The sequence below is a fragment of the Caenorhabditis briggsae genome, assembly GCF_000004555.2.
Source record: "Caenorhabditis briggsae complete genome, chrX, whole genome shotgun sequence".
Taxonomy (NCBI): domain Eukaryota; kingdom Metazoa; phylum Nematoda; class Chromadorea; order Rhabditida; family Rhabditidae; genus Caenorhabditis; species Caenorhabditis briggsae.
Genome location: NC_013491.2, coordinates 19139352 through 19153923, shown reverse-complemented (window position 1 = coordinate 19153923; position 14572 = coordinate 19139352). Strand labels below are relative to the sequence as shown.

General features: G+C 36.8%; 2 protein-coding genes across 2 annotated transcripts in view; one reads left to right on the top strand and one right to left on the bottom strand.

Moving 5' to 3' along the window:
* Positions 1 to 662, bottom strand: part of Cbr-ceh-99 — a gene marked incomplete at both ends in the record, with an annotated part of 8889 nt that extends 8227 nt beyond the window's left edge. The window contains one exon of the mRNA XM_002645725.1: positions 561 to 662. Coding sequence (XP_002645771.1) covers positions 561 to 662 — 102 coding nt within the window. The remainder of the gene's footprint in view (positions 1 to 560) is intronic.
* An 8306-nt stretch (positions 663 to 8968) lies between these two features.
* On the top strand, positions 8969 to 14298 carry CBG07453 (the record flags this gene model as incomplete). Its single annotated transcript, XM_045240571.1, has 7 exons — positions 8969 to 8984; positions 9570 to 10150; positions 10349 to 10951; positions 11005 to 11976; positions 13242 to 13843; positions 13939 to 14157; positions 14205 to 14298. 7 exons carry the CDS (start codon positions 8969 to 8971, stop codon positions 14296 to 14298), a joined length of 3087 nt encoding a protein of 1028 aa, XP_045093522.1.
* Between the last annotated feature and the right edge of the window lie 274 nt (positions 14299 to 14572).

Here is a 14572-nt window from a genome sequence, read left to right as displayed (position 1 = left end):
ACATGAACAAAGTTAAGGTCGTTCAAACGGTCCCGACTCCAAATTCACGAAAAATCAAAAAATGTCTCACCATTTGAATAGACCTTCACGAGGGCCGCTATAATTTTGGAATTTTTCTAGATAGTCTGTGTATTACTATTTACAATAGGTTTCATCCGAATCCCCGGGTAACAGTTAGGAGGCTTCCCGCGTTAGATCAATTATCTTGGTTCCTATAAAAGACATCGAAAATGTGTCAACTGATGAAATGTGTGTGATATTATGATAATAAATTAATCAGTGAAAAAATTTTGATACCTTCAACAGCAACCGAGATAAGTTGACTCAAAGTTTGAAATAAGACGCCCTTGTATTACAGGTTTTACGATATCTTGATTTTAATGAAAAATGTCATATAACCATCAACAGAAAAAGATGCATTGTATCATTATGTTAATTGACTCCTTTTTGATATTTCTCATAGAAAACCGAGATAATTGAGCTCGAATTACAAGTATGAAAAAGGAGATCTATTAGAAAAAGTGTTGTATGAAATGACACGTTGGTTAATGAGAACTTACTGAAGAGCTTGCTCCATTCTGATGCGGCTGGACCGCGGATGTCCCCTCAGAAGAGTTGGAAGACATGAACCAAGCTAGAGATGGTATGCTATGCTTTGACATCTGTAAAACAAAGAAAATTAGACTTGGAAACGAATTCGTGTTCTGGCAAACAGAGAGCTGGCGTCATGGGTTGAATGAGCGGTTGTGGCTTTCAATGAAGCACATTGGCGAAAAAAAAACGAATAGGAGACGGCGATGTAGAGAGAAAAAAGAGAAAGCGAAAATTGATTTTTTGGGAGTGCTTGTTGGCAGTGACACCCTCTTTTTGCACTGAATACATTTGAGGAAAAAAAAACAACAAAGCGGGAAGCAAGCGGAAGAAGAAATATGAAATAATCGACTAATTCTTATACTTTTCTTGTCTTCATAGAGAAAAATATATATTCACACAACACGAGACGTCTTCCACGTCACCGAGTCTCTCTTTTCAGTACAACGCACTGCCAGCGTTGGATGCAGAAAAAAAATATGAAAGAAGCGAAAAAAGAAGAAATGGCAGGGAAAGGGAGAAGAGGGAGAAGAACAACGCTCGCTTGCATGTGAAGGGCAAAAAAAGAGAGAAGAGAAGAGAGGGAAGAAGAGAGAAAAAAGTAAACGTCGATAGAGCGAGAAGACACGGACCCAAGCTGTGTCGAGCAGGCTGAAGAAAAAACCGAGTAGGGCAATTATTGATGTGTTTTGGCGGTATCCCTTCTAGATGACGTAATAAATGAATAGTTGAGAAAAAAACTGAAAATTCGATTATCAAAATGTTAGAGACTGGATGTAGAAGCATAAGAAACTTCCATACTGATTCGAATTTTTCCTAAATCAAAGGCGGGAGGATATGTTAAAAAAAACAAATTTTGTTAAAATTTCGTTTTATAAGTCTCTCGAGAAGTTGAACTTGTGGACGTAATATTGAAGTTGCCGCATTGTTACAAGCTGAGCTACTGTGGCGGAAATGAAAGCGGCATGATAGCCATACGCTTTATGTCACCCCTTCTTTAGGACATTCTTGTGTTATAAATACTCAGTTTGCTTCAAAATGCATAGGAAAAAAACACATTTCAAATCTCAGCTTACTCAACAAAATTATTTCTTTGTTGTGGTTTTTCCATACACGTCACGAGTCGGTTGAATGAAGAAATCTTACTAGCCAGGCGACGTAGACCTTTGTGATTGAGAATATGAATTTTGAACTAAAGAAAAAATCTACCGTTAACTTTTGTTCTATCAGCCAAATTGAATTTTGCAATTAACTAAAACATTTCAATTTCAAACAAAAGCTAAAATCTTCAAATTTTAAACTAATTTATCTCGGTTCATGTGAAAGACATCAACAATTGGTCAACTGATGAAATGTTGGCGATATTATGATAAACAATTTATCGGTTGACAACTTGTTGATATCTTCAACAGAAAATGAGATATAGGAGCTCAAAGTTGACGGTTCAGGGAGAATTCTGTTAGAGTGTCTACGGTATGTACCGTAAAACCTTTGATATATTCTAACTTTTAGGTTTGAGGCCCAGTCACTATGGTGTCTGCCAAAGACATAAAAAAGTGTCAACAGATAAACTGTTTATTATAATATCACCAACATTTCATCAGTTGACAACTTTTTCATATCTGTCACAGAAAATGAAACGTATGTGCTCACAATTGACGCTCATCGGACCATTCTATTAGAGTGGTTACAGTATGTTTTAGTCACAATGACTTAAAAATAATAAAAAAGCTTTCTGAACGAACTTAAGTGAAATGAAAGTGTATTCTTTCTAAAGTTTTTAGACTCTAAAAAATTGAAGCATACACTGGAGGGTCAGAACTATTAGGTTGAAAAAGTAACTGTCCCTTGTTTTATTTGTGGATAATACAAAACAGGATTAATCCAAGATTAGCAGTATGCACCGTCGTGGTTCACGACATGTTGGCAATGTTCAGATAACTTGTGGATACAATACCTTCAAAAGCCAGCTAGCCACGAATCAAAGTATTCATTTTTTCCTGTTTTTCACATAAATGGTGCAAATTTTCGTATTCTCTAGATGAGGTTGTATCTCTCCGAATATCCAATAATCTGATAGAGCTCAGTCGAGACTATAGGTAGGTAAGGGAGAACGGTCCCACTGAAGCTGCTCAGGTCTGACTTGACTGCAGGTAAAAAATGAAAAAACCTCATGTTCACGGAAATTCACGCCGTACCTGAGCCGCTTTGGCTGGACGGTTCTCCTTTACCCTCGTTAAAGACTTGATTCAGCTATATCAGACCATTGGTTATTCAAAAGTTTACGACGTCATCTGGAGCTTAAGGACTTTAACACAATTGATGCCTGAAAAAATGGACTGGAGGGATACTTTGACTTGGCTTCTGGAGGGATGGTACCCACAAGTTACCTGAACATTTCCAACATTTTGTGGATCACGACGGTGCATATTGCTAATTCTGGATTATTCTTGTGTTTGTGTTATTTACTAATAAAAAAATGGACAGTTACTTTCCTGCCAACCTAATACAAATACGTACATTATTCGGTTTTATTTCTCATGATTTCCATAACAAGTACTTCTGAAATGTGCATTTTAATACTAATTCTACGTATCTCAGTAACATTTTCAATATGACAGAAAGGAAATTAATTTTTCCTAGAGCATGTTTTTCAATTTCCGCCTAGCCTTTCACAACAACAAATAGAAACATCATGAATACACGAAAAATGCTGTTAGCAATAGAGCGCTTTTATTACAATTTTTTCGGCGCCAGTTCGAAACAAATTTGAAGCAAAATGATGAGTAATGGTGGTAGGAAAAGAGACGAATTTATTTTTAAAAACAATGGTTGGTTATAATATCGCTAGTCTGTAATTAGAAAAACAGAAAAGAAGAAATATTTACATGAACGGAAAACTTCATATACAAATATGGCTAATACTGACGAGAAGGTCTCCAGAGGAACGAGCTAAACAGAAAAACTTCGAAAGCTATAATGACACTGACATTTTGAGAATTGATTGAGGAGAGAATATTAATACATCATGAGGAAAGTTGAAAAATCGAAAAAACCCCCTCGAGTCGTAAATTTCATGCTCTTATATCTCATTTTCTGTGAAATGTATAAAAATGTGGTCAACCGATGAAATGTTTAAAATGAAATGAAAAATGTTTTTTTAGTTTACTACGTTTTGGTATCTTTCACAAGAACCGAGATAAATTGGCTCGAAGTTAAAAGTTACGGTGGTCATTCTTTAAGGGCGTTTGTGTTATGTACCCAAGAAGAACCGTTTTTGAGAAACAAAGGAAATTCAGAATATACTTATAAAAACTTACTGAATCTCGCAAAACGCGAACATGACAGCTAACTCACCCGTCTTAATTATTTTAAAAAGAAAATAAGTTGGGCAACACATAAACATGTTAAGACACATTCTCTGAAAGAATTGAGATTGGCCGATGGCAATGGAAAAAATCAAAATGGTCCTAGAAGTCCGATATTGTATGTGGTGGGTATAGGGGCTACTCTTTGGGGTTAGATTTTTTAATCAATGGAAAATTTTTGAGAAATTTTAAAAAAGTGAAAAAATTCAAAAAGATGAAATTTTCTCTACTTCAGGGTAACTGTAGAAAATTGGTCCCAGCACAAAAAATAGTCATAATAATACCAGAAACTTAAATCTGAAACGTTTGAGTCGATATCATTTTTTTTGAACAAAAATAATTTTTCGGGGTTACGGTAGTATTTCGCGGCCAGGAGGGGGCGTGGCTTATCGATACCATGGTCAAAAGTCTTAGAGTAGCTCCTATCCACCACTAACAATATCAGACTCCTAGGACCATTTTGATTTTTTTTCATTGCCATGGTGTTTTCGAGTTTCTCAGAGATTGTGTCTTAAAAGGAGCTTGAGAGCACTGAACAAAGAATTCATAATAAAAAACTTTCACATTTTTTTAATTTTTATTTTTTGCTTTCATTTGAAAAAAGTTTGAGTAAAAACGAGTATGTATAATAGATCTATAAGCAATTATTTCATGTCAAATGCTAATATTTCACAAATTTGTTGAAAATTTGTTGACATTTCCATCTTTGTTAGATTAATTACATCCTTCCATGGACAAAAAGGAATTTTGTGAAACTGAGACTTTCCATTGTCTTTACTAGCGAATAAAATTGATGTCGTGTTTATTTCTTCAGGATTTTCGAAAGATGTGAATTTTCCTATTTCTTTGTTTCTTTTGCATCTTCTTAGACGCATAATTTATTTTCAACAAAACAGTTTTGAGTTTCTCTGTAGTTTTCTACCATATTTCTGACATTCGCTTCCTTTCGCATTTGAACACAACCTCCTCTGACCAATATTTTCATTTCCTGTTGTCCAAACTTAATCCCGGTGGCAGGTGCTTCTAAATTAGAATTTGCAAATGTGAAATTTTGAATTCGTGGAAAAAGTTCATGCATCCCGCTGCGGCTAGTGTGAATATGCATTATCTACTTTTTACTATGAAAACACTGCCGAGCGATTCATGTCTAGATTGTCCTGTCTTGTCATTGTAGTCCATCATTGTAAATCCATCATTTGCCAAAAATATGATAGAAGGGTTGCTCCTTTATATTTTTCTTTATTTATGTATTATTTTTGATTACATGGAGTTTTCCATTACAGTGTTGTTTCCCGTTGAAAATAATCATTAAGAGCATCCGCTGGTATCCACAATTGAGAAGTGAAAGAAACAAGAAAGAAAAAGTTAACAGCTTTCTCTTGTCTTCTCGTTCATCTATTTGAAAACTGACCACCCTCTCTTTGTCTATGTCTCTAAATCCATGTCTCCAGTTCAATGATACGTGTGTCATTGAAAAGCTGTTACTTGAACTTTGAACTAAAATTTCTACTTTTTTTTCATAGTTACATCCAACTTTTCTCTGATTACTTCTTATTTGGTTTTTTACTATTCAGAGCTGTCATTCTTAGATTTCTCATGTTTTCCTGTTTTTTTAAATTTACCAACTACCACTGTCAGAATGTATACCCAATCTCTAAAAAATCATCGAAAAATTTTTAGAAATGTTTTCTACTTGACAACAGTTTGTCCAAAACGTGAACTTTTACTTCCAAGATTCAGTGTTTAAAACATTTTCAGAGTTCAAAGTCTAAAAGACTTTATAAAACACGCGTCGATACAGAAGGCATCCGCGCTGTCTCATTGCGTGACCTCCACGAGGTGGGACCATTGTTAGCAATGTTTGCACAAGAGACAGACAAGAAACTGGCGGAACGTTCTGACCCTGTGGCCACGATTCTCTCGGGAAAGGGACCAAGTGATCTCCAGAATGCGTATTACCATCTGTTGCAACCACTGGGCTCTCTTTCTCTCTTTTTATTCTCTTGGCTTGTTTTGTCTTCTTTGATGCACCAGTCGTCAAGGCCGTGAAAACACATACATGGATTTGAATTCAAATTTCACGTTTTTTTCAGTCGCGTCGTGGTTGCGTTGAATTTGCTGTGTAGCGACTCACGTTAAAAGTTAATTAACTACGTTGCGAGCGGGACGCTGCCACGCACGCCCACCTGGCACAGTGTCAACTTATTGGAACACTGTAGCGCGATTTCTGTGTGTATCAGGCCTGTGCGGCAACAAATTGCCAATTGCCGTAATTGCCGAAATTGCCGAATTTTTGTTGCCGATTTGCCGTTGCCGAAATCGGCAACGAAGAAAAAGTTGCCGAATTGCCGTTGCCGATTTCGGCAAAAAAATTTCGGCAATATCGGCAACTGAAATTTTTTTGAATTTAGAGATTTTCACAATTTTTTTTAGTCAAAAAATGATTTCGAAGTTCGAAAAATCAAATTTTGAACACCATCATCCCTCAGAGTGAATTTTAGAGGAAATGTGTCCCAATAATCATCAAAAATACTTGCATCGGATCTAAAAATGAGCTTCAAATTTGTGAGCATAGGAGAAAAATAGATATCATGAGTCACAACTCATCAAAAAAAATTATCCAATCTGTCTCAAATCTCTAGGAAACGTGTGTCGTGAGTTGCCTAACAAGTTGAGCGCACTATCTTCAAAACACACAATCGGAACAAATATTTTCTACCATTGGAATACCCTCTATTGCTAAAGAGCAATAGTTTGCATAAAAAATGTGGTCTTGAGTTGCCAATTTTTGTAATTACTATTTTAAGGAACTTATGAAACACATTTTCTGTAGTTCTGAGCCTGATAGAAGCATTTTCATGTGAGTTACGTATCGATTTTACTAAAAAAAAAACGCAAAACTTTTGTTGCCGAAAATTGCCGAAAGTTGCCGAAATTGCCGAAATTTTTTTTCGGCAATTGCCGAGTTGCCGAACGTTGCCGAAAAGTATTCGGCAAATTGCCGAGTTGCCGAATTGCCGAAAAAATTTTGTTGCCGCACAGGCCTGGTGTGAACTAGTCTCCTAGTCTCCGTTTTTCTTTCATCACTTTGGTCTAGTCCCTCATCGTCATCACCTCACCCCCCCCCCCCCCTCATCACCTCACCCCTACACGTGTATAGAAAAATCAATAAGTTTTCTTGCGCACCCACAGTATTGGTTGTCCTCTCTTCTTATGGTGGTCCCACCCGCAGTTTAAGTTTTTTTTTTCTTTGTCTCACAGTTTTCCTCTACTCCATACTTGTAAAATTCCGGGCCGGCCCGGAAGGCCCGGTGTCAAAAACTCTGTATTTTTGAGCCAAATTTTGAGCTCTCAATATAATTTTTTCCATTTTTTTTTCGTTTTTTGGATTGTTTATCTGTCTAATCAAAAAAGTTCGAAAAAACTCGGAAAAAAATTTTTGGTCGAAAAAAATCACACAAGGGTCCCCCTTATGTGTTTTTTGAAATTTTCAAAACTAGTGAAATGACGGGCCCGCCGGGCCGGGCCTCCGAAATTCCGGAAAAAAACCCGGCCCGTTACAAGTATGCTCTACTCCCATTATTCATTCCTGCTTATTATTCTCATTTGTAGGTAGTTTCATTCTCTTGCAGGTGACGACCAGCCAAAAAACAAGCATCTAGTCTATGTTTTTTAAAAGTTAATTGTTATATTTAGGCGCCGCAATGAAAAGGGGCGGAGCGACCAAAATTTTCTCCCCTTTTCCGAAGTCCATCTTTGAAGTCTTGTACCGGGCGTTAGGAACTCATTATTTTTAAGGTTAGAATTTTTCCCTATGTAATCGACTGCGAAAAATCGAATGGAATTATTAATTTTCTGATAACTCCATTATTTTGATTCGAAAACTTCGAAAAATAGGAGTGAGTCTGACAAAGTGGACTAAAAGTGTTGGATGGAAGTTTGCGCCACCGGATTTTTTTGTGGATTCTGGGAGTTTATGAAATAAGGAAGTGGATTTTAAAGTAAAATCAAAATTCTACCGACGCCCTTGTTTCACAATTTTCAGCCAAAGTTCCAGCTAAAATTCATAAAAAATTTCAGCGATGACCCCAACTTTTTTTTTGCATATTATGGTAAAACTAAGTATTGTGTTGTGTATACCTCTGCCAATTTTCAGAAAGATTGGATACTCCTAAGTAGTTTTAATACTACATGTTCGCTTTTAAGCTGAAACTAAATTTCAGTTTCGTGATCTTTTGGTACATTTTTATAAGTATCTCAAAGAATTTTTATATTTTGTCGACTTTCCATATAATTTTCTTTAAATATTCCAAATTTTTGGGTATTTTTGGACAAGTGACCCAATTTGTCAAAAAGTCAAACTATTCAAAGAAAACTGTCATGGAACATACAGAATATGATGTTGAAAAGCTAATTCAGGTACTGGGAGCTCAGTCAAGACTTTGCCTGTGTACAGACACTGTGATGTTCCAAATATTGGGTCTCTTTTCTAAAATTAGGAAAAACTGAAAAAAAAGATAATTTGGAAAATCGACAAACTGTGAAAATTCTGTGAGATACTTATAAAAATGTACCGAAAAAGCACGAAACTGAATTTTATTTTCAGTTCGAAAGCAAAAATTCAGCAAAAAATGACCGTAATTTCGAAATTTCCAAGGGTTCCAAAGATACTGACCGACCCGAAATAGGTCTTTTTGATGGTATTCTTATGCAGAAAGTGGGAGAATCATAAAAATTTGGCCCCTAGGGTTTTTTTCTTGAATCGAATGGCGTTTACAAAACTTTGATATCTCTTCCCGCACTCCTGGAACCGCCAAAATCGAGGGGGGAGTCCTAAAAATCGAGGGGGGAGTCCTAAAGATATCGGCACCGCACTGCATTTTCTCTCATATTGTTCTTCAGTTTATCAATCTTCCATTCATTTTTTTTTTCACTTGATATAGTTTTTTTCAGGTTAGCAAAACTATTTCCGTTCTCCTAAAAAGGAAAGTCAATCCCAGCTGGTCGACATGAATACTCCCGAAGGTAATCATTATTATTACTAGTAACAAACACCAAATTCTGTATGTGACGTTGTGGAGGGGATCCGCGAAATTCCTGAAGTTAGGTTTAACTGTACATATTTAGTCAACAAAAAATGTTTCGTGGGAAAACCCATTTTAATTTCCCTCCTCTCGCCCCTTTGAGAACCCTCCACTGTTATGGAACCGATGAAACGTTTCCAGAAGGTTTAGAAACCCGGATTTTGAAAAATCCAAAATTTTTTATCTCATTTTTGAAATGTCGATCATTCGAAATTTTTAGATTCTACATTGTGATAAAATCTGGAAGTCAGAAATCTAGAAATTCGGAAATTCGATAAAACGTGAATTCGAAAACTCAAAACTTTATATTCGATGAACATCTTGAATTAATGTCCAATACTGTACCAATATACTATAGTTCCACTATTTCGAGCTTTTCATCAGAATACACTAATTAGTTCCGCTGGAGTTTGAAATATTATTTATTGGTGAAAATCAATTCAAAATTGAGTCAAAAGTCAAAAAATATATAATCAGAATTCTAAGCTGTCATACTTGATTTGTCTAAGAAATATCAATTTTTCAGCCTCGACGAACTGCCTGAAACGTCCAAATGAGGATTCCGTCGATTCTCTGTCAGGCTTTGAAAAGAAGAAATTGAAAGATGAAATTAAGGCTAGGAAGAAGGATATGGAAGTTATCACGAAGCAACTGAAAGATAATCAATTGCAGCAACTCATTGAGAATTTGGATTTATATCAAAACCGGAAAAATTGCATTGATGCGCAGATCAAGCTTCTTGCGAATAAGCAGAAAAATCGGATGCTTGAGAAGGAAATGCTTCAACTCAAAATCCAAAATTTTCAAAGCAAAAAACAACAATACGCAATCGACGTGGAAATCGTTGATTGTAAAGACGAAGATTTGCGCTCAAAAATCAACAAGTTGAACGAAAAGGAAACCGATTTGAAGTTGAAGAAGAAGCAGAAAATGAGACATTTTCACAACGACAAGTCTTTGACGGAGGAGCACGATCATGAGTATGCCGACTTGATTACTGAGCACAATGTAGACACGAAATCTGTGGAAAGAATGAAAAAAGAGGTTGAAGCCAAGAAAGAAGCCCACGATGCTTACATTCTCGCCATGGCTGCAAAATTGAACCTTGTGGAGGCACAGCTCCATGGATTGTTCGGAAAACAGGAGTAGAATGATACTTTGAGAGGCATTATCACACACAAACAAGAAGAATTGAAAGCCCAAGAAGGAGCCGCGAAAAAATTGTTAGAAAATCTGGAACGTCAACCGGATCAGTTCGCAGCTGAAACATTGGAACTAAAAAACGAGAAAGGTAAAATCGATGAGGACATCGAATCGACGAAACTCGCAATCGAAAAGATCACTTCTGAGGACGAAAATGACGAGAATGAAGGTCTGGATGAAAAAGATATCGAGGTTAAAGTTGTTACACAAAACGCATCGGTGCCCAACTTTACTAATGATTTCGATGATCCCGAAATTCCATTTGTTCTATCTGATGGTTCTGAGGATAAAAGTGACGAAAATCATGGCCAGGAGAACCACAGAAACCAGGAAGCTTCATTCTCTGATGATCTCGATGATCTTGAAATTCAAATTGTTGCATCTGCTGAATTGATAAACAACGATGACGAAGAAGCACCAAATCGAGAAGAGCAGGAAGATGGTGACGACAATAATGATGATGCTGATGAAACCCTCGCTGACGAACCATGTTGCAGCAATCAGAGTAGCAAAAAAGCAGAGTGCAAGAAAAAACCGAAGAGGAAACCGAAAGCAAAAGTTCAAACAAAGCCTCAACAGATTCATAAAAATTCTGAGCTCTACAACGCGAAACTGCACATTAAAGCGTATTTCGAGGAATTTGGATACACCGAAGCTTCCGACGTGGCGAAACAAGCTGTTGATGATATAATCGAATCTGTCAAAGTAAGTTTACTCGACGAATTTTCAAATTTGGAAATTTTTTAAATTTTTTTCAGGAGAAAAACTGCTCGGTTGTGAAAATTGATCAAGGAGTTTCGTTCCCAGAAAACAATTGCCGTGGACTGAAAGATCAGCTGATTCAACTTATCATGGCCCCAAAAGTGGAAAGACCTAAGTCGAGCGCTTCCTCTAGCAAGGACTCTTCAAATTATGTCCACCCTCTCACATACACAGGAGATCTGTATCTGGATGTGAACACGGTTACAGGCCAGGATGTGCTCGAAAGTGCTGCTGAATTCATGAAGACTGGAAACAACCATGTATTCGGACCCCCAGAGAAAGAAAAGATAAGGCACGTCTTGGAAGGAGATTCGAGAGTGGTTGAAGCAGAGAAAACATTTTTCGAACAACAATCTCTTCACTCAACCAATGGACGTTCGCATCCAGTCCCAATGATTTCGAAGAATAACGAAGAAGGATTGAAACATTTGCTAGCAAATGCCAGTATCTTCATGGTAGATGATGTAGATGAATGGAACGGGTTCGACGTCGAGGCTTTTGATCTCGATAAGATTTCTGAGGTTTTGAAGTCAGATAGCACTGTACAAGTCATCCGCCAAATCCCACAACCGACGACTACAAATTTTAATTTCATTTCCACAGAGCAGAAAAGTAATGAAATTGGCGTCTATCATTTCACTGAGCACCACAAGTTGGAGGACTTTTTGGACAACCACAAGATATGCATTCAAGTATTGACAAAAGACGGTAATTTAATTTCAGGTCTCTTTTTTCTTATTGTATTTGTTTCAGCTTACAATGAGATCCTCAACAATCCTGGAAACAAAGATGAGATATTGTTGACGCTAGGAGCAGAGCTTCGCAAAAATCAGCTGCCATTAGGTGATCATGAAAAAGACACGAAAGATGCCAAGGCTATGAAAGAAACCGTTCCTAAGTATGCGAATCTTCTATCATTTGGTACCAACGTCGACCTGTCTGGACACGCAACAAAGGAGCAGGAGAAGGTGAGAAGCAAAATTTAGCTTCTTCTTAATTTGAAGGACAGGAAATATATGAAATCTCAAAGTACATAGTATGACAAATTATTTTGAAAAAAATACACTAACAAGGGAACGTTTTTCAAATACCGGTTGAGAATTTGCTCAAAATTTGTACAAAGGTACTTTCGAACATGCTGAATCAGAATTCGTAAAAATTTTTAGCCCGTTCTCAAAAGCAGTAGAAATATGGCCTCGGAAAGTGTTTTCAGTGCTAAATTTTGACCAAAAACGCACATTTTTCGAGGTTTAAAACTGGTTTTACAGGATTTTCTTGAGTGCGAAACTCATTTTTGAACATTTTTCTATCACCTAAAATAGTTTTTTGACATTTTCAAAAAAAAAATGTTTTTGAAAATTTTTGAAAAAAATCTTCACACTTTGAAAGTGACTTTTTGAAAATTTTTTGAAAAGTTCCAAAAAATGTTCCAATTATTCAGAAACGATAAAAATAGCATTCTCACAAAATTTGACAGCCCACTTTCGTTTTTGGGCTGAAACGATCAATTTTGAGAGGTTGACGTTTTCGTATTTTAACGATAGGATGCTGTAAGGACCGATCGAAAAGATCATTATTAAATTTTTCATCAATTTCTCAAAACTCTTTTTAGTTTGAAAATTATTGAAATTCTTCAAAAAGTATCAAAAAGTGTCTTGGGCCGAACTTGAAATCAAAAATTAGTTTTAAAAAAATGCAAAAAAAATTTTACCACAGTGGGGGTCGAACCAGCATAGTCACTCCTAATGAGCCGCCTCTTACCACAACACCACACAACCGATATTTTCCTTTCACGCGAAAGTGGTAGAGGAGGAGGGGGGGGGGGAGCCGAAATCGGCTGCGTGGAGAAATCGGGCAAAAATTTTCAGACAAAGTTTTTCAGCCTGGGAGTGAGAACAGGCTAAATTTTTTTGTCATTGTATAAAGCATGTCTTAAACTATAAGTATGCAAATTTTGAGCAAATTCTCAACCGGTATCTGAAAAACGTTCCCTTGTAAATTGGGATTTGCTTGAACTAAAAAAATCAAGGTTTTAATTTTAGATTTGAATACTCAGATTCTTGAAAAAAATTAACATAAGGCATTGAGATAGCTGTACATCATAAAATATAAACCTAACTCATTTTCAAAAAAAATGTATTAAAACTTCACATCACTGTTGATCAAATGAGCATACACTAGGCACGTGACCATTATCGGTGTTGAATGCAAATGCAACGAATTTTTTTTTCAGAGTTGTGGAAAGCTCCCAGATTCATTGGCACCCACTGGAAGAGGAAGTCTGCTCAATTTCGCCTTCGAGAAGATCCCAGGCTTGAACGAGATTCAGATGTACTTAAAACCTCCAGCCGCACGAACAACTGGTCACTTTGAAAGCAACTCCCTTGGATCCATCAATATCAATCTCGGACCAGGGGACTGCATTTGGTTTTCAGTCCCAGCGGAATATTCTCAGTCGTTCGCACAAATGCTGAACCGCCAGAGACGTGCCAAGAAGAGCGTTTTTTCCCAAACTTGGTGGCCAAATGAGGAGGAATGCATCAAACAAGGAATCGTTGTCCAGAAGTTTGCGCAGAGGCCAGGGCAGTTGGTCTACGTTGGTATTGGCACCTATCACTGGGTGCAATCCGAAGGGTACACTGCCAACGTCTCGTGGAATGTCATGCAACCTTCGTTCCATCAAATGGCGGTGACTGCCATCATGAATGACCAATACCTCGCTTATAAAAACTATTCGATTGTTCCAATCGAATATATTAGCTGGAATGTGGTCATGAGCCTGGAACCAGTGGAGGAGAAGGAGTTCCGACAACTCTTGAAGGCCATTTTAATGAGGTAAAATTTTATTTATCTATATTTTGAGTGATATCAAACGAAAATGAGATTCTTGAGCTTTTTGATATGGGAAACCACACAAACAATGCTTTCAGGAGTTTGGCACACCTCCAAGCTACACTCGATTTCCTCAACAAAAAAATGGAAAGCAATAATGTCAAACTGCTTTCAAAGAAAAAAACTGGCTTGAATCCGATGAAGTTTGGAATAGATAAGGACGCAGTGGCAAGATGCTCTAATTGCGCACAAGTGTTATTCAACTTTGTCCCGACGAATAAGGAAAATATGATTATTTGCTTCAAATGCATTGACGAGTAAGCGTGTTTATGATTTGTGTCGTGTTAATCATCTGATATTATAGACTATCGATTGACATCAACAAAATTAAAGTGGTTCAATGTTACGAATTGGATTATTTGGCTAGCGTGTTTGATGAGTTCCAAATTGAACAATAATGGTTTTCACAATTTTTCTGTCTCATCCAGTCCCACTTTTTCCTGTTTCCAATATCTGCTTACACGCCTTTCATTGTTGTCAGATGAGCAATTATGTCGTTTTTCTTATTTTATTTCATGCAAGCATCAATGCAAAATGGTTTCTGTTGTAACTGTAACTTCTTGACACTAGCAGCTCATTTTCATGACTTCATCTCTAATCTGTTTGATACTCTATTCTCACCCAATTTTAATTAGTCTCTTTTTTCTAGGTTTTTTTTCTAAGCTAAACACA